Here is a 22,999-nt window from a genome sequence, read left to right as displayed (position 1 = left end):
GGCAGGTGAGCTCGACCCATCTGCCCCACCTAACACATACTTTGGGGAAAAACTCCCAAGCAGGCTGCTCCTGGGTTCAATTCCTAAACAGACTGATCCCGCATACCCAAATGAGAGCAAGACACGGCACCAAGATAATTCATTTATTAGAAGCCGGGGTGGGGGGGGGAGCGGGGGGCGGGGGATGGGGATGGGGATGGGGATGGGGAGGAACAATGAAAATCCCCGAGTTTGGAGACAGAACCCAACACCATAAATGTTTGAGTAGTAAGAGGTGGATGGATGGTGGGGGGACCCACTGCCTGGGATTACACTGATCCAGGCCAAGGTGGGGGTGCACGCATCCTCCCCTCCCCCCTGCATGGCCCTCATTAACGCACGCAGGAGCGTGGCAGGGTGGGGGAGGCTGCACGGTAGCAGCGGTAGCCTTCCAGCATGGCCGGGAGTAGCAGCAGGCCACTTAGAGGGTCTTTGCGGCAACGACCCATGGCCTCCTTGTAGCTCAGCCGCTCCCTGGTGATGGGGTCTGTCAGATCCTTCTCGTAGACTGATTCATCCTGCAGGAGCTGGCCCAGGTCTTCACTGATCATCCCGCAGAGCACAGCCTGGGGGACAGGGATGCGTCCCGTCCTCTTGGGGTCAATGAGGCCCCCAGTCAGGTGTTGCGCCAGCAGGTGGGGAAGCACACTTTCCTGGGGCATCCAGCCCTTCTGGATGGCCTCGCCTACTGACAGCCTCTTCTTGGTGACTGGGTCCTCAATGCCAGTGAAGGCCTTCTGAGCGTTGAGCAGCCGTTGGGTGGAGGTGTTCTCGATGAGTCCCCGCTCCACTGCCTTGTGCACAGAGTAGCGCTCTCGGCTGAGAAGGTCCACGATGCCCCCTGTGGCTGCCTGGGCCTCCAAGAGCTTCTGCCCAGTGATGGGGTCCAGCATGTTCTTGGCCACGGCCGCCTTAATGCTGCACTTGCTCTCTGTGGTAGTGTCATAAACCCCGGCGATGGGGAAGCAATCGTCAGTGAGCCCGACAGAGAGGCCTGAGGAGAAGAGGCCAGTACTCTGGGGGCCCGGGGCGCAGAGTGGGGACTTGGAGATGATGGATCCAATGGAGAGTGAGGAGCAGGGCTTGGTCTCCCCCGCCACAAGCAGGGCAAACTCGGAGATGGAGAGGCGGCCGTCCTTGTACCTGTGGTATTCCTCTTTAGAAATGCGCCGGCAGCGGAGCGCAGCCTCGATGGAGTATTGCTTCCCGCTCTTGCGGTCCAAGAGCACGGACTCCTCCCCGCAGGGGCTGGAGGTGGTCACTTCTTCCCAGTCGCACTCCAGCTCCTGCAGCTGGAGGTACTGGCCTCTGTCGATGATGCCCCTCTTGTAGGCCTCGTACGGGGACATGTCATTCCCAGTCTCCGGTTCCAAGATGCAGATCTTAGTTGAAAGGTTGGTCTCCCGGGTCTGGGTTTCCTGGTTGAGTTCCTCCCGGCTCACCTTGGTGTGCAGGTCCCGTAGGGTCCTCTCCTTCTCGTAGATCTTGTCCTTTTCGTGGAGAATGGCTGCCTCCAGCTGCGAGAGGGCCTGGCCGCGCTGGGCGGCCTTCTGGCGCTCGCTCTCCGTCTTCTGGCTTAGTAGCCTCCCCTCCTCCTGCAGCTCCCGGGCCTTCTGCTGCTTCTGCCGCTCCAGGTCTCGCAACTCTTGCTGCAGTCGCCCACAGTCCTGGCTCGCCTGGTCCCGGGCCTTCTGGAGATCAGCTTCCTCACGGGACCAGGACCTCCTCAGAGCCTCAGCCCCGTCAATCCTCTCCTGCAAGCTCCGTACCTCCTCCTCCCGAGCCCGGTGGGCGGCGCGCTCCCGATTGAGGGTCTCCCACACTCGGGCCCTTTCCCCCTCCAGCACAGGGTCCTTCTCCACCCTGATCACCTCCTTGTAGATGGTCTTCTCCTGGGATTTGGTTTTCTGGAGGACGTCAACCTGGACCTGCAGGCTCTTGCACTCCCGGTGGAGCTCCATCACCCGGCTCTTCTCTTGGTCCAGCTCCCGCCTCAGGGCTTCCGTAGACCTCTCCAGATCTGGATCCTTCTCTAACTTGACCACTTCCTCCATGATGATCTTCTCCTGTAGGGCGGGAGGCCGCTTCTCCAGCTCCTGGATCTTCAGGGTCAGCTGCCGCAGCTCCTTCTCAATAGCCAGCTTCTTGCTGCGGTCCTCCTGGAAGCTGAGCAGGGCCTCCTTCTCCTCCACAGCGGAGCTGAGCTGCCGCACCTCCAGCTCCAGCTGCCGGCGCCGCTCCACTTCCTCATCCAAGCTCCGGCTCAGCCGGCTGTGCTCCTCGTGCAGCTTGGGGTCCTTCTGGGTGACCACCACCTCCTGCACTACAATCTGCTCCTCTGGCCGCCTCCGCTCCAGCAGCAGGTACTTGTTCTGCAGCTCATAGACCACGTCTTCGGTGGCTCGCCTCTTCTGGACTGCCTCCCGCACCTCCTGCCGGAGCCTCTCGGCCTCTTTCTCCAGCACGGGATCCTTCTCGTGCCGCAGGACTTCTTTGCTCACCATCTTGGTCTCCACCTTGGACCGTTCCCGCTTCCACTCATCCCGTTCTCCCTGCAGCCGGATCAGCTGCTCCTGGCAGCGCCCATGGGTGTTAACGAGCTCATTGAGCTGAGCCTTGAGGCGGTCGATCTCACGGAGCACTTCCGGGCTCTTCTCGTGCCTCACCACCTCCTGGGTCACCTCCTTGTATTCCACCACGGGCTTCTGAGCGCGCAGGGCCTCCAGCTCAGGCAGCAGCTTCTCCACCTCCCTTTCCACGCCGCTCCTCCTGCTGCCTGTCTCCTGCAGCTGGGCCCGGAGCCGAGCGATCTCCCGCTCCGTCTCAGGGTGCACCTGGAAGATCTCGTTGACACGCTCCTGCAGCTGTACCTTAGGCTTCTGCTTCTCCACCACCCTGTACTTGTCCTGCAGGTCTTGCAGTTCCCTCGCCAACACGACGTTCTTGTTTTTCTCCTCCTCCAGGAGGCTTCTCAGCCTGGACGCTTCCTTGAGAAGGCCAGGGTCCTGCTCCACCCTCTTGACCTCCTTCACAATGACCTTGGGCTCCACCGAACTGATCACCAGTTCCAGGTCTTTGATGCGAGCCTGTATCTTGGCAACCGCCTCCTTCGCCCCCTTCCTCCGCGCGGCATTCTCCTCAACCTGTAGCCGGAGAGTCTGGACCGCCTTGACCATCTCCAGATCCTTCTCCACTTTGACCACCTCCTTCACCACCACCTTCTCCTTCACGTTCGTCTCCTTCTGCTCCAGGGCCAGCAGTTCATCCTTCAGTTCTTCCAGCTGGGCCGTCAGGGCGCTGTTCTCCCCACGCAGCTGTTGCATCTCACCGTGCAGCTGGGTGGCCTGGCTGTCCAGGCCAGGGTCCCTCTCAATTTGGGTGACCTCTTTGGTCAGCAGGTGAGGCTGCATGGTCCTCCTCTTGCCCTCCAAGTGGACGACCTTTTGGGCCACCACCTCCAGCTCCCCCTGCAGGCAGGCCCGCCTCTTGCCCTCCTCCTCCACCTGGGATGATATTCTAGCCACATCGCTCTCCAACTGGGGGTCCCGGTAGAATTCCACCACCTCCTTCTCTTCCAGCCTCGCCACAGGCTGCTGGGTCCTCAGCTGCAGTAGCTGCTGCCTCTGCTCCTCCAGCTCGCGCTGCACCTCAGCCACTCGCTTCCGCTCTTCTTCTAGCTGGGACTTCAGGGCCTCTGGCTCTGCCCCTGCTTGCGCTGGGCTCCCGGATCCCTGCCTTGCTCTGTGTGTCACCTGGATGCCCTCACTAAGCTCCTGCGGTTAAGGGAGGGAAAGAGAGAGAGAAAGGGAGAGGGAGAGGGAGAGGGAGAGGTAGGGAGAGAGAGCTGAAGTGAGTAAAGATTGGAGCCCCATTTTTCTGTACCCCACCTCTGAGGTCAGAGACCCCTCCCTGCTTTCTGTAGATCCCAGGTCATGGAGCTGAAGACATGGAATGCTTAAGACACAGGATTTTGAGCTCAGTTAGATGGTATTAGGGTAGAAGGCAGGGTCCAGGTCCTTTGCAGCAAATAGTGCCCACAGGACCCTCCCAAGCCTCCTGGCTCTCAGGCCCAACCTTCTCCAGCAGAAGCTGAAATGTGGCTCGGGAAGGTAAAAGCTGGCCAGCCACTGGAACCATAGAGAGCTCCTGGCTTCTGTTCTACCAGGAACGGAGACCCCAGGTGGCCTGTCACCAGTGTGACTGGGCCCTAAGGCTGATGGTGGAGTGTTTCTTGGCTCTCTGGGGCTAGAGGCCAGGTCCCCATCAGAGGATTGCCTATGGCTAAGCAATGACTAGAGGCCATATCCAGGGTCTGCCCAGAATAGGGACAGGCCTGTATGAACTTCTAGCGAAATCTTCATGCCCAAACCCTCCAGGGGCTAGAGGCTGCAGGAGAGAAAGGATGACACCCAGGCCATCACCTGACCAGATGCGCTGCCGTGGGCACAGGGTGGGCACTGCCTCTTTACCTTCTCCAGCATCTTCTTAGCAAACTCCAGCTGGTACAGCTGCTGCTGCTGGGCCGCCGTGACCTCCGTGTAAGCCTTGGCGAGGTTCTTCTCCTGGAGGTGGCGAAGTGGGGGAGAAGACGGGAGTCAGCTCTGGCCTGAGGAACTGCGGATGCCAGCTGCTAGGCCCTGCCAGGACTCGCCTCACCTGAGCCTGGATGCTCTCCTGCAGGGAAATCACTCGGACTTTCTTAGGCGCTGACGCTGCCAGGGTGGGCTCCAAGGAGCAGCGGTAGGTATCTACTAGCAGCTCATAGTCCTGGACAGGGAAAAGAGTCACTGCCAGAGACTGCAGAGGGAAGGCGGCTGGGGAGATAAAGGCGAGGAAGCCAAAGTAAAAGCATTCACCTGGAGAGCTTCCTGCAGGTCCTGGGTGAGGCGGGACACTGTGTCCCGGTCCTGCTCACGGCTCAGCACTTCTTGCATCAGCCTCTGCCAGGGAGGAAGCAAGAGTCACAGGGGCCGGGAAAGGCTCCTCTCCACCAACCGGCATCTCCAGGGTTACAAGCAGAGGCAAAGGGGACCCAGAAGTGCTTGGCTTCTCTGACACTGTTCTCTGGGACCTTGTCTGATGGCTCTAGGAATTCTGTCTCAGCCCAGAGGTTCTCCCATTGTAGCTTTAGTGGCATTAGTGCCAAAGATCGCTGGCCCCAGCTGCCCAGTGAGAGACTGCAGTCCTGACGAACGCTCTGAACAAGCTTCCAGGTGATGCCAATGGTCAGGGACCAGTCTCTGGGAACCACTGGGCATCCCATCCATCATTCTGAACCCTGGCTATGCCCTTTGATTTACCTAGACTCTTAAAAAAAAAAACGAAACACGGCCGGGCGATGGTGGCGCACGTCTTTAATCCCAGCACTCGGGAGGCAGAGGCAGGGGACCTCTGTGAGTTCGAGGCCAGCCTGGTCTACAGAGCGAGTTCCAGGACAGGCTCCAAAGCTACACAGGGAAACCCTACAAAACTGCCAGGTGGTAGTGGCACACACTTTAAATCCCAGTACTTAGGAAGATCTCTGAGTTCGAGGCCAGCCTGGTCTACAAGAGCTAGTTCCAGGACAGGCTCCAAAGCCACAGAGAAACCCTGTCTCAAAAAACCATAAAGAAAAAAAAAAAGTCTCAATGCTCTGAGAATTCCAGCTTCTTTTTTTTTTTCTTTTTGGTAAGGGTACAGGGCCCCTATCCCTCCGGACTTCTGCCCTGGCTCTCCTGAGGCCTCCTTGTCTCCATCATTTTATCCGTTGTCCATTTGGAGCCTTAGACCACTTTCAAACAATCTGAGGGTGACCCTCTTCTCCCGGGGCTCTCAACGCTGTAACGTCGTCAAGTCCAGATTCCTTCCTGTGCTGAGAAGGACCTGGGTGGTCTGTCCCTGCCTCACAGCCACACCTCCTTTCTCTGGACCACAGTCCTCTGAGGGGGACATTTCTCCTCTACCGGCCTGCCAGGCCACTTGCCCACACTCCCATAAGTGTCCACCAGGGGGCGCTCGCACCGAGCTGGCGTCTTGTCTCGGAAAATTATCAGGCGCAGGCCTGGGATGGACAGATTTTGCATCAGGAGGATTTCCCGCAGGAAGGGGTCTGTACCCTGCACTCCTGGCTCCTCACCTACAGCCTTGACAAGGATTGGGACGGGCACACCACAATTGCTGGAATCCCACCAGAGGAAAGTGCTGTTCCAAGCCCCTAAACCTCCTGGCCTCAACTGTGAGGCCTCTCACTTTGGAACCTCGGCCTCCTGAATATGAACAGCTGTCCCTGAGGGGAGGTGACTGCCCCCACACCTCATCCCCCCCACCCCCCCGCTCTAGGCCAGGCTGTGACTCAGATCATCGCGTAGCCCCGGCCCCTCACCTTCTGTGCTTGCAGCTTGTAGGTGATCTGGCTGGGCCCGTCGCTGGGCTGCACCTGGTTGCGAGGCAGCTGCTCCAGCCAGGAGTTCAGGTTGTCCCTGACATTTGTGAACTGCTGGAGGATGAGCCTGGCATCTTGTAGGGTCTTCTCCCTGCCAGAGGACAAGGTCCCATACGGGAGTGAGTGCTGGGGTGGGGGGGGGCCGGGTACACAGAGGAGGCTGATAGTGTCTCCATCCTGAGATGGAGGAGCAGAAGGCCCGAGTGACCGGCTGGGTAGGTCCTCTGTATCTCAGAGACACAATGCCTGGAACAGGTACGGGCCAGGAGTCAGTATGGTTTATCACCCCCGCTGTGGAGGGAGGAAACAGCCTCAGAGCGGTTGTCACTAGCGCAGCGGCAGCCAGCCGTGCCTGAGCCCCCCGCCAGTCCGCTCACCTCGAATCCAGCTGGTCCCCCACGGCGTGGTAGCGGTCAGTGAGGACGCGCACCTGGCGCTGCTGGTGCGGCAGGTCTTGGCAGAACTCTTGGAAATTGTTCCGCAGCGCGCCACAGGCGTGCTCCGCAGCTTTCAGCTGGCGGTGTAGCCCCAGCACGCAGGCCTGTTGCTGTAGCAGCTCTTTCCGCTGGTGCTGGGGGAATAAAGGGCCAGAAGGGAGCATGCGTGCTCCAGGCTCCGTGGGATAGCCAGACCACTCCTCACCTGCCCCTTCCACCAGGAATCTGCTGCTGAGCCTACCTGCAGCTCACTGACCCTCTCCTGAAGTGCCCCGGAGCCTTCAGGGATGGGGCCCTCCTGGGCCAGGGTGGCCTCAAAGCCCCGGATGACCCTGTCTGCCTCCTGGATCTGCTGCTCCAGGCCCAGAGCAGCTTTGGCTCTACAGGGAGGAAGTGACGGTCACTAGCTCAGTCATAACCACCAACTCCCTCCAGATGCCCCCATTCTGAGCACTCACTTCTCCCCGTAGAGGCGGCACAGGCTCTGCACGTCATTATACTTATTCTTGACGTTGTTGAGGACCACTGGCAGCTGCAGGGCAGCTGGGCCCACAGGCTTAGTAGACAGAAAGGCCTCACATGCCTGCTGGGCTGCCTCCTTCTCAGTTCCCAGGCTCTGGAGATGCTGTGCTGTGCCCTGGGTCAGGGGTGGAGTGGGCAGAGAACGCAGGTCAGAGATCCCTAGGTCACCTATGCGCACGAAGGCATCATAAAAGTTGGAGGCCAGGCCTGGCTATTCTAGTCCCCCAGGGGACAGTCCTAGGGCCGGACACCCTTTCTCACCTCCCATCTCTTCATCTGAAGGATGATGGCTTGGGTGATGACAAGAGGCCCTGTCTATCAGGCTCTTAGCAACAAGAACCAGGCACACCGTGGCCTGTGGTTGGTACCGTCACTCTACTGCTTGCCGGCTTCAAGCTGGGCAGGCAGAGCCCTGGCTCAGCCCACTTGGGGCTGCTGCCGGCCGATCTTATATCACAACTAATTCACCCATCCCATAAGGCAAATGTGTGAACTGGGCTTTTAGTGGTCTTGCCAATACCTCTGATATGGCAACTGACATCAAAACCAAAGGACCACCGATGCGGTGTCTTACAGCTGTAACCCCAGCCCTCAGGAGGCTGAGGTGGGAGAGCCAAGAGCTGGAGACCAGTCTGGGCCACGACAGAAGATTCTGTCTCAAACCAAGCAAACAAACAAAAGACCCCAAAAGACCCCACAGACCTATTTTGGTATGGCAGGGTCAGTCATCAGCCTCCGACATCCCGTACCCACATCCTCCCATGAACGTCCCATCTGTGAGACCCTCCAATGAGTACCCAGCCTCCCCGCTCCACCAATGTGAGAGCATCTATGTGCAACACCTGACTTCATAGCCTCTGCCCTCCTCCCTGGCGGGCTGAGCTGCTGCCTCCCCTCCATCCAAGCTGTGTGGCAGATAGACCAGAACAGGTTACACAACAATATAAATGAACATGGTTCGCATTTTTAAAAGCCAAACACTAAATGGCATGTTGTATTTGAACAGAAACCGGTTTGGAAGGCTGACTGGAATGCTTGGGCTTCTACTCTGGGTGCTGGGTTCATGTGTCAAAAAAGGTGGTCATCCCTGACTGACACAGCATCTCCCCATCCCTCCAGGGAGGGTTTCCGTGCATTGCCTAGAAATCTCCCCCTACAGGATATCCCAGACTTCCCTGAGAGACCCACAACCCTCGCTAGAGAAACGTCAGTGTGTGGGGTTCTCTACTCTGGCCGCATAGACACACTTTCACCCTCAGGATACCGGAAGGATCTGGGGCCACCCTGGACATGAGGAAACCGGAGCTCAGAAAAGTGGCATGTCCAAGGTAACAGAGCCTGTCGTGGAAGAACCAGGATGGGAATCCTGTTTTCTGAGTCTACGGCCCAAGGAGTGTGAGCCTCTCCCAGGCTCTCAGTGCTGCTCCCGTACCTCATGGCCGTGGATGCGGTCCTCCAGGTCTGTCAGCGGGGTAGCCCGGTTCAGCGGCGTCCGAGCCCAGGTCAGCACCTGCTTCTCTATCTTTTCCAGGTCCCCATCCAGCTGGGTCATCTGTGTCAGGAGTTTCTGAGCCTGTGGGTCAGCTGCAACTGAGCCTGCTGGGCCTGGGGGCAGAAGGGCCAGTGAGGGTTCAGGCCTACCTCGTGTCTGCCTAAAATGGGCTCTCCCTGGGTGTCCGCAGGGTATGGAGGACCTGGAGGACAGACTGGGCCTAGAGATGGAGTACCGCCTACCGCATGGCCCTCCCATCAGCCCCCTCCCTGGCCGTCCTCTGGTACCCTGCTGGCCAGGCGGAAAGGGTTCTACCACAGCGTTCTTAAGGCGGCTCTTCACCGTAGACAGTCTCTGTTTCAGGGTCTGCAGCTCCGTGGCCAGCCTGGCATGAGGAGATGAGAGAAGCATGTCTCTCTACCCATCCCGCCCTAGCTCCCACCGCCTCAGGGGAAACATGGGCCTTGGTGCCTGTGAGCATCTCGGGGTGAGCCACCTGGAGGCCTTGGCTACGGCGTCAGGGTCTGGGGCTGGGATCCAGAGGCAGGCAGCGGGGGCGCTCTTGGTCTCTCCTCCGGGGCCCTGAACCACCCACGTGTACGGGTCATCATTGTCCTTGAGTGTATACTGATCTCCCCGAAGCAGCTGCACCTGAGGGAGAGGAGAGGGGCTCGCATGGGACCAAGGATAGGAGCTGGAGAGCCGGCTAGGGTCAAGACGGGTAGGTGCTGGGGACAGGCATGGGTGGGGTCAGCGGCTGGAACGGGAGCAGGAGGAGGGGTGGGAAGGGTTGGGGTAAGGACAAGGACAGATCAGAGGTGGGACAGACTGGAGAGGGGTGGGGCTGGGTCAGGGAAGGAGCAAGAAGAGGGAGGGGCAGAGGCTGGGGTGGGTACGGAGGGCAGGTGGAGCTCACACCTCTCCTGAGTCCCAGTCACAAATGCTCTCCACGCGCAGAGGCTGCTGGGGTGGGGTCCTGCGCTGCGGCAGTGGGGCCACCTTCCGACTCTGCTGCTGCAGCTCCCCGACGGCCCTCTCGGTCACAGCCAGCTGCTTCTCCTCTGCCTGTGGGGGACCCAGGGAGCAGGAGCTCAGGTCAGGCTGCAGTGGAAGCCACCTGCCCGCTTTCTATCTCCCAAGATGGGTTTGGTCTCCATCAGGGGAGAAGTCTCAATCAGACTGGCTGTGGATGGCTGAGGATAAAGACGCTGGCTAGTACCACACAGGCCTCCAGAGGAGAAGCGGCGGGGTCCTCAGAGCTCCCCCAGCTTCTCTGGTCACATTACAGGTGACATACTGAAGTGTAGGAAGGTCATGGCTTCTGCTGGAGCACCCGTTCTCCTGGGGGCCTTGGGGCTGAACTGGGGACCTCTTTTCTGGAGTCAGCTCCATGCCCAGGAGCAGGATGCAGATGGCCCAGTGGGGCCGCGGGGGGACATCTCACCTCCAGCTGTAGCAGGAGCTCTGTGGCAGAGCCAGAGGAGTCCCCAGCCACAAGGCCGTACTTGGTGTCCAGGTTGGAGTTGAGTTTTGCCAGGGTCTGGTTGACGGAGTCCGCCTCTTCCTGGAACTAAGGTCACCCAGAGATTCAAGGGCAGAGCCAGGGAAAACCTGCTACCCAGGGACCCTGCAAAGTAGCTGGAGCCTTGACCAGGTTGAACTCATACTATGATAAATTCAAGTCAGGCTAAACCTGGGCCAGCTATGCTCAAACAAGCTTAAAACATAAACAGGTTAAACCTCAACCAGCTAGCCGGGCGGCGGTGGCGCACGCCTTTAATCCCAGCACTCGGGAGGCAGAGGCAGGCGGATCTCTGTGAGTTCGAGACCAGCCTGGTCTACAAGAGCTAGTTCCAGGACAGGCTACAGAGAAACCCTGTCTCGGAAAAAAAAAAAAAAAAAAAAAACTCAACCAGCTAAACGACGACCAGCTACAGCTACTTAGGCACTGGGACCTTTTTAAAAGGGAGTGTTCACAAATGGGGCGTTTTTGGTTCGTTGAAAATAGCTTTTAGTGTGTCATAAGACAATCTGCTGTTTCTTTGTACTCAGGGCTCTGCTATCTTCTACTACTGAGCTGCGCCCCTAGCTAGTTATCTTCTTCCTCTTCCTCGCCTTCCTCTTCTTTTTTCTTGAGATAGAGTCTGAGTAAGTAGTCCAGGCTAGCCTCAGTAAGTAGCCCAGCCTAGCCTCAGGCTTGTCACCCCTGCTTTCTGCTCCCTGAGTGCCCTTTCTGTCACCATCATCACACTAGACTCTGCCTGCTATTTTATTATTATTATTATTTAAAAAACAGGGTTTCTTTGTGTAGCCTTGGCTATCTTAGAACTAGTTGTGTAGACCAGGCTGGTTTCAAACTCTCAAAGAGCCGCCTGCCTCTGCCTCCCAAGTGCTGAGATTAAAGGTGTGCGCCACCACCGCCCAGCTACCAGCTACATAGTGAGACAGGGTCTTACTATGTAGTCTTGGTTAGCCTCAAACTTGCTAGGTAGTCTAGGCTGTCCTGGAACTGATAGAGATCCTCCTGCCTCTGACCTCCCCAAGCACCTGCAGTCATCTGCACATATTCAGACTCAGACACACAGATGACAAATAGAATAAAAAAGGGGGGGCTGGGGAGACAGCTCAGCGGTTGAGAGCACTGACTGCTCATCCAAAGGACCTGGGTTCAATTCTCAGCACCCACATGGCAGCTCACAACTGTCTGAAATCCAGTTCCAGTATATCCAACACCCTTATACAGATATACATGCAGGCAAAACACCAATGCAAATAAAATAAAAATAAGTAAATATATAGAAAAAAAGAAAAATGAGCCGGGCGGTGGTGGTGTACGCTTTTAATCCCAGCACTCAGGAGGCAGAGGCAGGCGGATCTCTGTGAGTTTGAGGCCAGCCTGGTCTACAGGACAGGCACCAATGAGCGGGTGATACAGGTCGGTTTAGGGTGTGTGGAGAGGCCCTGGGTTCAATCCCTAGCACCATATTAACTAGGTGTGATGGGGCATGCCTTAATGCTAGCCAGCACTTAAGAGGATCAGAAGTCTATGGTCATCCTCAGCCATAGAATGAATCTGAAGTCAGCCTGGGCTTCATAAGATACTGTCTCAAAAACAGGTATTTTAAAAAGTAGAAAATAAACTCGCAAAGGGTGAAGTATGTAGTCTTGACAGCATTCCCCTACAGGGCTGCAGGCTCAACGCCACGGTTCTGTCTTTGCAGTGGGCCCTGTATTCTGTGCTGCCCTAAGCCCCCTCCCCTGCAGCCACCACCCTGGTCCCCAGCCACAGGCTCACCCTGCGGTAGTCTTCCACATGCTGCAGCTGGCTCTCCTGGCAGATGCAAAGGTTTAGGAAATTCTGCCACTCCATCTTGAGCGCCTCCTGGTGGACCTGGAGCACAGCAGGGTGAGCACTGGGGTCTCGCCACACCCACCAGTCCTCCATCCTGTTTGGGGATGGGGGTCATGGGCGGGACCTCCACACCTGAATGGGTCCAATGGCTGGGTGGCCAAGTTCCACCATGCGTTCTGCGTCATCCTCCAGCTGGTTTATATTCTGCTCCTGGGCCAGCAGTTCGTGCTCCTTGAAGTGCTAGAGATGATTGAAGTGGGGACAGCCATCAGCAATAAGATAGCCCTAGACACCCCCACTGCCTGGGCTTGTCTCCACGGACCTCATACTCCCGCCTCACACCCGTGGGGTCAGGCATGAGGTCGCTCCAATCCTGCTGCAGGATGCGGCCTTGCTGCTCCGCCAGGGCGCTCAGCTGCCGAGTGCAGCCTTGCAGGTGTGTGTACAAGCTGCCCAGACTTTGTCGGCGCCATGAGGCCGCCTTCTGTGCTCAGGAGGGAAGGAGGTGATAGAGGTGGTATCAGTGACCCCAGGAAGGATCCAGGTAAGGAGGTCCCCCCAACCGCACCACCCAGGCCCAGCCCATCTCCCAGCTCACCAGCAGGTCACGGTATTGGTTCCTGATGTTGGTTGCATCCTGCCTCAGCCAAGGAGAGAAACGGGGCCAGTGAGAAGCAGGGTGTAGGGTGATGCCCCCCTCCCACATCTGAACCGCTTCCACCAACATCTCTCCCTTGAAGGCCAGCAGATCCGCCTGGCTGTGATACCAGGCCATGCAGGGGTGCACTCACAGGTCCCACCAGGGTCCGCAGCTGCTGCCCGTAAGCCTCGATCTCTCTCTGTAGGATGTTGTGCTCAGCCACCTGCTGTTCCAGCTCTGCCATCCCAGGCCCATACTGGCCCTCACAGACCAGTTTCTGTGGAAGAGCCCAGTCCTCAATCCCACCAGGAAGGCCTGGGTTCCTACGGCTCGGAGAACAACTCCCCACCCTGTCCCCACAGCCACTGGTACCCTCCCCACAGCAGGAGAACCAGGGTTAACCATAGAAGCAAAGAATGGACAGGCCAGGTGAGCAGCCTGGATGAATGGCAGCTCTTCCCCACAGCAGGGACATGCCATCCTCATGTGGCTGTCAGGACTAAGCTCTGAGACACCGGTTCTCAGAACTCAGGTCCCACACTATGTTATCTGTATCCCGAAACCTCAGCAAGAGCTGCCTGGACATGGCCAGCCTGACCCAGGACCTGCCCTTCCCCACGGTCCCTGGCTGTCATCACAATGCACCAAATGAAATCTCTCAGCGTCCTGTGCCTTGGTGTGTCCACTGCCCATCCTACCCCACTCCTCCGGGCAAGAGCCTTGTGCCTTCCTGGGAGGTCCTCGCTCTTCACTGTGACCCAGCCAAGTCCTCCCACCTCACAGTGGCTTCTGCAGGAAGCCTTCCCTGGCTATGCTGTCTGCCCTGCTGACTCCCCTCCTAGATTCCGAGCTAGCCCCAGGTTCAAATTCAAAGCCCCAGGAAACACATTCTGTCTTGCTCTCTGACGGCATCGGGTGTGGGTTTGAGATCCTGGAGAATACATTGATACAAGGGTGCCCCAACCTGTTTCTGCTCCAACACGCGTGCCCAGTCGACCCTGGGCCCCACATCTGGCGGCAACACCATCTTCTCATACAGGGCGCGGTACTCTGCGCACTCCTGGGTCACCCGTTCATGCAGTTGCTTGATGCTGCCAAGGAGTAGCCGCCGGGTCAGAGCTGGGCTGGGTTCTCCGGGGACCCCCACGCTTCCGTTGTGAGGCCCAGCTTACTTACTCCTTCTCAATCTCCTCAGCCTGAGGGTGCTTGAGCCGCCGAGCCTTGTCTACATCCAGGAAAAGATCTTTGAGTAGCACCTCGGCCTCCTTCAAGTTGCGGCCAGTCTCCTGCTGGTGCTCCAAAGCCTGGTTCTGCTCGCCGTTCTGCCGGTCCTGGCATGAGACACAAAGCCACATGCAGGGCCCAAAGCCTCACATCTATGTTTTTTGTTAACCTGCTCCTGCTGGACTGAACCCCGCCCCCACTTCAGCCCTGGGACCCTGGGTGCACCAGCCCACCTTGGGGACCACCAAGCAGAGGGCTAGGGCATCTGTGCGGCAGGTGACAGGGACACCTAGGTCAGACAGCAAAGGGTCCCTCTATTTTATTCCTGAAGTAGCAAGTGTGACAGAGAAAGAAAGTGGAGCCTTCCTTGTGACTGGGGTGGGCTTCAGATGGTTGAGGGCTAGAGAGGTTGTCTGTCCCTCTTCCCAGAAGGCCTTCTGCAAACCCCCAGACATTGACTCTGGGCCTCTGGGTCCCCCAGTCCCTGGTGCAGGGTCCTTACTTGTTGCAATCTCTTCTGAGTCTCCAAAATGTCCCTCTCCACCTGGTCAGCGTTGGCTTGCATGCGGGAGATGAGCAGAGCCAGCTCCTGGGTCGCAGCCCTGGAGGGTGACCAGGGAGAGAGAATAGCATTATGGGAAGGGCCTCCGTACCTGCCATGTGGAACCTCCCCTGTCCTCCCACAGGGAAGAGAGGGAAGAGTCCATCGTCTGAGCTCTGAGGTGTTCAGCCCTACACAGGGCTGAGGGTACTGTCCCCTGTCCCCTGCAGAGGATTTGGAAAGCGACAGTCCAGAGCCATGTGCTGCTACAAAGCATGTATATATACCTCAATCACTCCAAACCCTGTCCAACCACCTGCCTGCTTCCTGGAGTGGGTGGGGAGGTGGCCCAGGGAGAAAGTCAGTTGCCTAAGACAGCCCCGTTGGCTTCGGGAGGCACAGCTGAGCTGAGCAAAGACAGGGAAATAGTGGCATGTCCCCACCCCAACTTCCTGCCATTCCAGCCTCGTCTGCCCCCACCATTCTTCTTGCCCAAGGGACCTCAGCAGTATGGAGACTTTAGTGACTCCCTGGAGGAACCAGTATTGGGACAGAGAGAGGCCGCGAGATGGCTGGGGTACCCTGATATCCTCCAGGGACTGAAGAGCCGGGCCTCCGACCCGCTTCACTCTTTAGCACAGCATCAGGGAGCCTGTGGTTCGACCCTCACAGCCCCCTCCCCCTGCCACCCCAGCTTCTACCCTAGGCCTCATTCAGTGTGGCCCTCTGAGGGAGAGGAGCAGGCAGACTTGAAAAGCCATCTTCTACGGCCTTTGTGCATGGCACCCTGCAGGATTCACAGTCCAGGGGACCCAGAAGTGTTGTCTGGGCTACACCTGGACCCTCATAGGGCAGTGCCCGTGAAGACACGGCCATCTGAGAAGTCTGTGGACAAGAAGGCACACAGCCGTGAGAGGCTTGGTCATCCTGCCTCTGCCTCCTGAGGGGCTGAATTCACAGAGATATGCTTCCAGATCTGGCTTTATTTATTACTGTTATTTCTATTATTATTATTATTATCATTATTATTATTATTATTATTATTTTTTGGTTTTTCAAGACAGGGTTTCTCTGTGGCTTTGGAGCCTGTCCTGGAACTAGCTCTTGTAGACCAGGCTGGTCTCGAACTCACAGAGATCCGCCTGCCTCTGCCTCCCGAGTGCTGGGATTAAAGGTGTGAGCCACCACCGCCCGGCTATTATCATTATTATTACTGTTATCCTCAAAAACACAAACAACAAGAACCCCAAACAAGCAAGTCTTATTCTGTAGCCCAGGCTGGCCTGGAGCTCACCATGCCCGGCCCTGAACACAGAGTTCTCATTGGCATTTGAAGAATTAAGCCATGAGAAACACCCGGTTCAGACCCTCACAGTTAGCAGCCAGGACAGATTGTTTTGTTTTTATGTGTATGGATGTTTTGCCTACATCTGTATACCATGGGCATGCCTGGGGCCAGTGGAGACCAGACAAGGATGCTCTGGGCCTTGAAGTTACAGCTGTTTATGAATGTGCAAGCTGGGACTCAAACCCAGGTTGAGACGGGATCTTACTGTGTAGCCCGAGCTGTCCTGGAATTCACTATGTAGATCAGGCTAGCCTCCAACTCACAGATCCTCTTGTCTCTGCCTCCTGAGTGCTGGGATTGAAGGCGTGCACCGCTACCACCACCACCACCCGGCTAACCTGTACTGATACAAGCACCTTGAAGGTAGGGACACCACTATTTCTCTTGCAGGGCATCCCAGAGCCTAGGGCAGTCCTGGCGCCAAGGTCCTCAATAAAGAAGAGCTAAATGAGTAAGCACCTCTGAGGGGAACAAGGAGCCCTCGGGGGAGGGGGCGTGTGAATAGAGCAACAGAAGGCAAGGCCAGGAGGCTTCCAGGACTCCAGCGAGCACCTAGCCTCAGGTTGGGTCTCCCAAGAGAATGCTTCCACCGAGAGCTGTGCACTCCACCCTGGGCTGGGCTGGGTGCCTCGTGGGGACAGGTCAGTCTAGTGAGAGTCTTTACCGCTGTCTTTCCTGTCTGCCCAGATGCCCAGCCTCTTGGTTGTCACCCTGATCCCTATCGAGGTAATGGGTACCCAGACTTCAGCCTTTCATCTTATCTTGACACCTCTGCACCCCAACACCTGACTCCAGGCAGGCTGCCACCTCCTCCTACAGAGGGCTTGAGGCCAGTGAGCGGGAAGAACATGGCCAAGTCTCTTTGCAGAGAGCTGGCGATGGGAGGGAGGTACCACCTCCTCTCACCCCCATGAAAAAGGCCTCCTGACTCTTCACAGCCAAGACCCTGGGCTGGAACCTGGGGAAAAGTGTGTTAGGTGGGGGATGTAACCCAGCCCAGAAACCCTTCTCTTGAACTTCTTGGTCCTGCCCACCCTGGGCCCACGCTCCAGGACTGATCAAATCCATTGGACCATCAGAGTGGCAAACAGGGAGCCAGACTCTGAAGTTCCCAGTCACTTTGTCCAGCTACTCTGCAAGGCCACCCTCCACCTATGTCCCCCCCCCCCCCCCCCCCTAACCAGCAGGAGAATATGGGTGGCATCAGGCTATCCATCCCTTGCTCAGCCTGGGCCGGAAGCAGGAGCCCTTGGCCTCAGGACAGCAAATGCCAGAACTGGGCTCCCAGGTAGCTGGGATACCGGGGCCCTGCACCACCCTGATCCCAGCACCGCTACCCAGGGTCCCCGCTCACCGATTGTGCTTGTTGGGGGAGCCCTTAGGGGACCCCTTGGCTGGGGAGCCTTTGGGGGACCCCTTCCCCTGGGAGCCTTTGCTCAGCCCCTTGAACATGGTGGTGGAGCAGGTACTGGCTCAGGCTGTGCTCTCCTGGCAGGAGGGCGGGAAGGCGACGCGCGTCCTCGCTGGCTACTAGCCGGGCTCTGGAGAGGTGGGGCGGCGGTCGGGGATGGCAGTTTCTGGGAGGCCCCTCCCTGCAGGTGTGGTGTCTCGGTCAGGTCCGGCCCGCGCATGCCCCAGCGCCCGCTCGCTCGCCCGCCCGCCCCGACGTGCGCGGCCAGCTCCTGCACAACCAGTCTGGGAGGAGAGGCCACAGCCCAGGGGCGGGGCGCCAGCGCGACTCCCACGGAGGTTTGGACTTGTTAGACCCACACGCCCAGCTAAAGAGCAGCGGTCACACCCAGGTGGGGAGGTGGCCGGAGCAAGGCTAAACAGACCGACCTAAGCACATAGGAAGGCGATGGCTCAGCGGGTCCTAGAACTGGGCTTAGCCAAGACCGGGGCACCTTGCACAGAGGCCCACTATCAGCCAGACCCCCACCCACAACTCGGGAGAGGGAGAGGTGGGGTCACCGGGGCCTTGCTCTGTCTCCCACGTGGAAGCTGGCAGATAGTCACACCAGGCAACTTTTTTTTTTTTCTCTGTTAAATTTGAGACAGGCTCTTGCTGTGTAGCCCAAGCTGGCAATCCACCTTCCTGCCTCAGTCTCGGTGCTGTGATTACAGGTGTGAGCAGTGTGAGCCGCCATCACTGCTCACACCTGATGTTTTAAAAATGTAGGTGCTACCCAGCTGGTTCTCCATGGGCCCCACAGCTCCATGCACGGTTAGGACCCTCAGAAGATTCTAATGCTAGCCTCAGAGAGGCCAGGCTACCCACTGTAAACCTTACCCGGTCACTACCCAAATTGGTCAGCCCTACAGATAAGCCTCACAGAGGTCACCAAAAAGTTCATGGTACCCTGGTTGTTCCTCTGTCTGTTTTCCTGGTAGAAAAGCCACTGAGTGACCCTTGTGGTTTCTGCCAAGTCAGGCTGAGTGTCCGGTTATCGCACCGATTTAGTGGCTTTTCCTCAGTCAAGGGCAATTTCTAGCAGGGCCTCAGGGCGACGGAAGAGGCCCAGTCATCTCTTGGCTACATCTCTCTGAGAAGCTACTGAATTTGGCCACAGAACTAGAGAGGAAGATTCAGTTTTTGTTCCTGAAGAGGTTGATAGCAGGTGTGTGTGTGTGTGTGTGTGTGTGTGTGTGTGTGTAGGCCACAGGAGGCCCTGCCAGAGCAAACAGCCACAGGAAACAAGGTGGCCCACAACATCATCTGCTCTAGGTACAATACAACATGATTAGGGAGATGCCACCAGCGATACGAGCCACCCAGCCTCTGTCCCAGCCCTCCCCTACTTTAATCCGGTGATAGTTTCCTGCTAAACACTAATGTCCCCGCCTGCAATCAGCTTGTCTCACAAGGGACCATTTAAGTGACTGCCTGGCCCAGAGATTCACGCTAACTACCACTTTTCTCTCGGACCTGTGTCCACACAGCTGTCTTCACCCTTGAGACAGGGCCCAGGAGGTAGTGGGAGGTGGGGTGGGGTGGTAGACCGTACCGGGCCAGCTGGTCTGTGCCCCAGAGCTCCACTCCTCTGCGTAAGCCCTCCAGGCAACAGATGAGCACTGTGAGGCCCGTGTGTGCCCAAGGCTCAGGGGCTAATTGACTCATTGCAAGAAAAAACAAGAGCTGACTCCCTGGTATGACTGTGGGATCAAATTAGAGGGCCCCCAGCAGAGGGCTGGCCAGTGCAGGCGGTCTGCTGAGAACCATCTCGGCAGGGGGTTCCTACCCAGACGGCGGCAGCGTGGGTCCCAGGAGAAAGAACGGGGACATGGAAAGCTGTGATTGTGTTCCTGTCTCCATGAGACCTGCAATGTTGCACATGGTAGCCACAGACTTGTGGTCGCTGAGCCATGTACAAAATCTCTTCCTCTCCCTTCCCCTCTTCTCAGTTTTTTTTATGTAAAGCTCTAGCTGTCCTGGAAGTCACTGGAGATCCGCCTCCCTCTGCCACCCTAGTAAATGCTGGGATTAAAAGCATGTGCCACCACCTCCTGGCAAGTCTATTTATTTCACGTTATTATTATTGTTGCAATGAGGTTTTGAGCATATTGGGTTTTTTTTTAGAACAGGGTTTTTCAGTAGTTTTGGAGCCTGTCCTGGAACTAGCTCTTGTAGACTAGGCTGGCCTTGAAATCACAAAGATTCACCTGCCTCTGCCTCTTAAGTGTTGGGATTAAAGGCGTGGGCCACAGCTGCCTGTCTCCCTGCTTTTTTTTTTTTTAAATTTTATTTGTCTTTTACTGCTGGGGATGAAGTTCAGTTGGCAGAGTGCCCGCCTGGCACTCGCGAGGCCTTGGGTTCAATACGCAGCACTGCATAAAGCCTGCGCGGTAATACTTGAGATGCAAGCGCTGGAGTGACGGAGGCGGGAAGTCAGCAGTTCAAGGTCATCAGCTGGAGCTGCGTGAATCCCTGTCTTAAAAATAAATAACTAGGGGCTGGAGAGGTGGTTCAGCAGTTAAGAGTACTGGCTGGCTACTCTTCCAGAGGACCTGGGCTCAATCCCCAGCACACACGTGGTGGCTCACAACTGTCTGTGACTCCAGTTCCGGGGGATCTGATGCCCTCTTCTGCCCAGAGTATTGCATGGATGTTGCGCATATGAAAGTATGCAATAAAACATTCACATAAAAATTGAAAAATAAAGCCAGGTGTTCGTAGTGCATGCCTTTAATCCCAGCACTCGGGAGGCAGGGACAGACAGATCTCTGTGAGTTCAAGGCCAGCCTGGTCTACAAGAGCTAGTTCCAGGTCAGGCTCCAAAGCTACAGAGAAACCCTGTCTTGAAAAACCTAAAAAAGTAAAATAAAATAAAATTTAAAATAAATAAATATGTGGTGATGGGGGAAGCTTTGTTAACCAATCACCTCTAAGAAGTGGAATCTAATTAAGGCGTGGCTACCTGGAGCCCAGGGGAGAAAAACTGGGATGGACCAGGTGCTCAGGCTCTCTGGGTGATTCCCGCGGAACACAGCAGAGCTTGGACTTCCCATTCTTGTGGCGTGAGTTTCCCCTTATAATAAGTAAAAATATAATTGTTAATCTTCAAGCTGGCCTGATTATTTCACGAATCGAGTTAACATTCGCAACGTGGCTCTAGTGAACTTGCTGATATAGTGAGGCCTGCATCTGTGGCTCCCATCGGAATTCTCTGGGATGACAGTGCTTGTTACCCTAGTACTTGAGAGAAGGTCAGGGGTTCGAGGTTCAAAGTTCAGCTATGTAGCAGCTTCAAAGCCAGTCAGGCCTCCATGACCACCACAAAACAAAAATTCTATAGCACAAGCCAGGAATCCATCCATGTACCACTCAGGAGGCAGAGGCAGGAGGATTGGTGCGGATTTTGAGGCCAAGCTGGTCTGCGTAGTGAGTTCTAGGACAGCCTGGGCTTCATGCCAAGACCCTCTCTAAAACCGAGAAAGAAACAAGAACAAAAAGACTCAGAAGCATAGGTCTGACCTACCAGTAGGTGTCCACTTCCACCCCTGCAGGTCATGGCTTCTGGTCTTCCCTGTCCCTTGCCCTGCTTCCTCCTCTGTGGATCCAGAGGTTGGAGATCAGCTGATTCCCAGAGTGCTCCAGCCCTCTCCCTGTGACTTTGGTGGCGGTGTGCTCATGCCCCCAGTCTGCAACACTGTCCAGGCTGAGATGGACAGTTCATGTGAAGCTACAGGGACTATCGGGTCCGAGGAGGGCTGAGCAGACCGGGAGCCACATAGCACAGCTAAGTACAAGTGCAGCCAGGCCCTGACGGGGTACTTGGCAAAGATGCCGGGGCTCCTTCCGAGGACCTCATACCCTGGAAGATGGAGGCAATCCTCTTTTCCCTGGAAGTAGGAAATGGTCCTTAGTTTGCACAGGATCTGCCCTCTGGCCCTTGGATAACCTGAGTGACTTCCTTCCCTTATGTTATGCTCCTTGCCCCAGTGAGGAACAGAGGAGCCGCCCACCAAGTCCTCCAACTCGGCCTAGAGAGGACAGCCGGGTGGGGGAGTTGGGAGAAGCCTCCTTCCATCCGTCATCCATCAGATGTACAAGGTTGGGCCACAGGAATCTGCAGGGCTGTCTGGGGGAGGTTCTTTTGGCGGGGTGTCTGATAAAGTGGAATGCCAGAGGAGCAGAGGGTGGCGCAGCCCCCCTGACCGAGGCAGCACCAGGACCGTGTGGAGGGCGCTGTGGCTCTTCGCTCAGGGCCTGTGTGGAGGATGCTATCGCTCTTCGCTCAGGGCCTTCTACACCAAGTAACTAGAAGCAGCACTTAAAAACCACCCAGGGCTGCCAAGCTTCACCCAACCACAGCGCCCAGGGCTGTAACCCACAGTGGAAGGAAAGGACCCTTGAAAGTTGCCTCTGACCTCTACACCCACACCACAGCATGTGTGCACCCCTCCCGATGAGAGGAAATCAATTTAAATGTGTCATTTGAGATTAGTAGACATTTGCGGAGCCCTTCCCATGTACTAGATGGTATACGGATGTCAGGGATGAGCCCTCACACGCACACGGGGACAGCTGGGCTTCCCACCTACCCACGGTGCCCCTGACCACAGCTGTTTCCCAGGCTCTGCAGACCTCTGGCAGCCACCGGGCAAGTGTGTCCAAGGCTAAAAGAACAGCAGGTTGGATTGTTCCAATCGGCGCCGTCAGGGTACAGGCAGCTCTCAGTTTATCCTCTCGTGCTTTGGGGCAACCATAAATTCTGCACTCCCCCTGCTTTCCGTCTCCTTCGTAGCAACAACTGTCTTCAAAATAAAAATAAGTCAGAAGCAGCACATAGCTTTGCTATCTTTGGGTATTTTCTCAGCCCTCAGAACGTGCTGAACTCTTGGGGCCGCAGAGAGCAAGGGGCTGCATAGAATCCTGCGAGCAACTGGCTTCTCTGTGTAATTAATAGTGTGCCGTCATGGCGGATGACAGTGAGCAGGGCCCTTCTCTCCTGGACAGGGTGAAGCCAGCACCCCAGCTTTTAGGAAGAAGCACTTCCTGCAGTCCAGGGCCACTGTGAGACACCGTCTGTCACCTCACTGCCTGGTTTGAGGCTCGGTTGCTATCAGGGCAAGGACACTGGAGTCAAGCCTGGCAATGTCTTACTGCAAGCAGGGGTTCCAAAAATTTACTTTTGACAGGCTCCAAAGCTATAGGGAAACCCTGGGAAACACACACACCAAAAAAACCCCACAAAAGACAACCAACACAGGACTAGCTTATCCCTGGAGTCCCCTGTCAATCAGGAAGATGACAGACAGGGACAGGAGTCCTTTTAGGAAGGGACATGAGCCACAACAGAACAGGGCCCACTTCCTGGGCCTAAGGACTGTGACTCAATCTGCCTGCATGTCCATGAGTCCTGCCAATATGAAAAATTTATGAGCTAGAGACCTCAGTTCTGAACCCCGCCAAGTCCGCTTTCTTACATAAATACACTGTGTGTCCCAAATGCAGTGTTCTACATCATTATGTCATGGTCAGC

At 56.6% G+C, this 22,999-nt stretch overlaps 1 protein-coding gene across 1 annotated transcript; it reads right to left on the bottom strand.

Moving 5' to 3' along the window:
* Window positions 1–371: 371 nt before the first annotated feature.
* On the bottom strand, window positions 372–17,473 carry Evpl (envoplakin). The gene is made up of 23 exons (XM_038328157.1): window positions 17,371–17,473; window positions 14,630–14,729; window positions 14,080–14,234; window positions 13,868–13,994; window positions 13,055–13,180; window positions 12,862–12,900; window positions 12,586–12,747; window positions 12,396–12,503; window positions 12,207–12,302; window positions 10,356–10,481; window positions 9,830–9,976; window positions 9,408–9,562; window positions 9,199–9,296; window positions 8,852–9,024; window positions 7,356–7,534; window positions 7,139–7,277; window positions 6,838–7,031; window positions 6,401–6,551; window positions 4,896–4,979; window positions 4,696–4,806; window positions 4,509–4,601; window positions 4,114–4,116; window positions 372–3,812 (listed from the first exon to the last, which is right to left on the bottom strand). The coding sequence occupies exons 1-23, from the start codon at window positions 17,466–17,468 to the stop codon at window positions 372–374; spliced, it is 6,105 nt and encodes a 2,034-aa protein (XP_038184085.1). The 5' UTR covers window positions 17,469–17,473.
* Window positions 17,474–22,999: the final 5,526 nt, after the last annotated feature.

Source organism: Arvicola amphibius, chromosome 4 (genome assembly GCF_903992535.2).
Source record: "Arvicola amphibius chromosome 4, mArvAmp1.2, whole genome shotgun sequence".
NCBI lineage: Eukaryota > Metazoa > Chordata > Mammalia > Rodentia > Cricetidae > Arvicola > Arvicola amphibius.
Note: the sequence above shows the minus strand (reverse complement) of the source record. Positions and strands in the feature narration are given on the sequence as shown.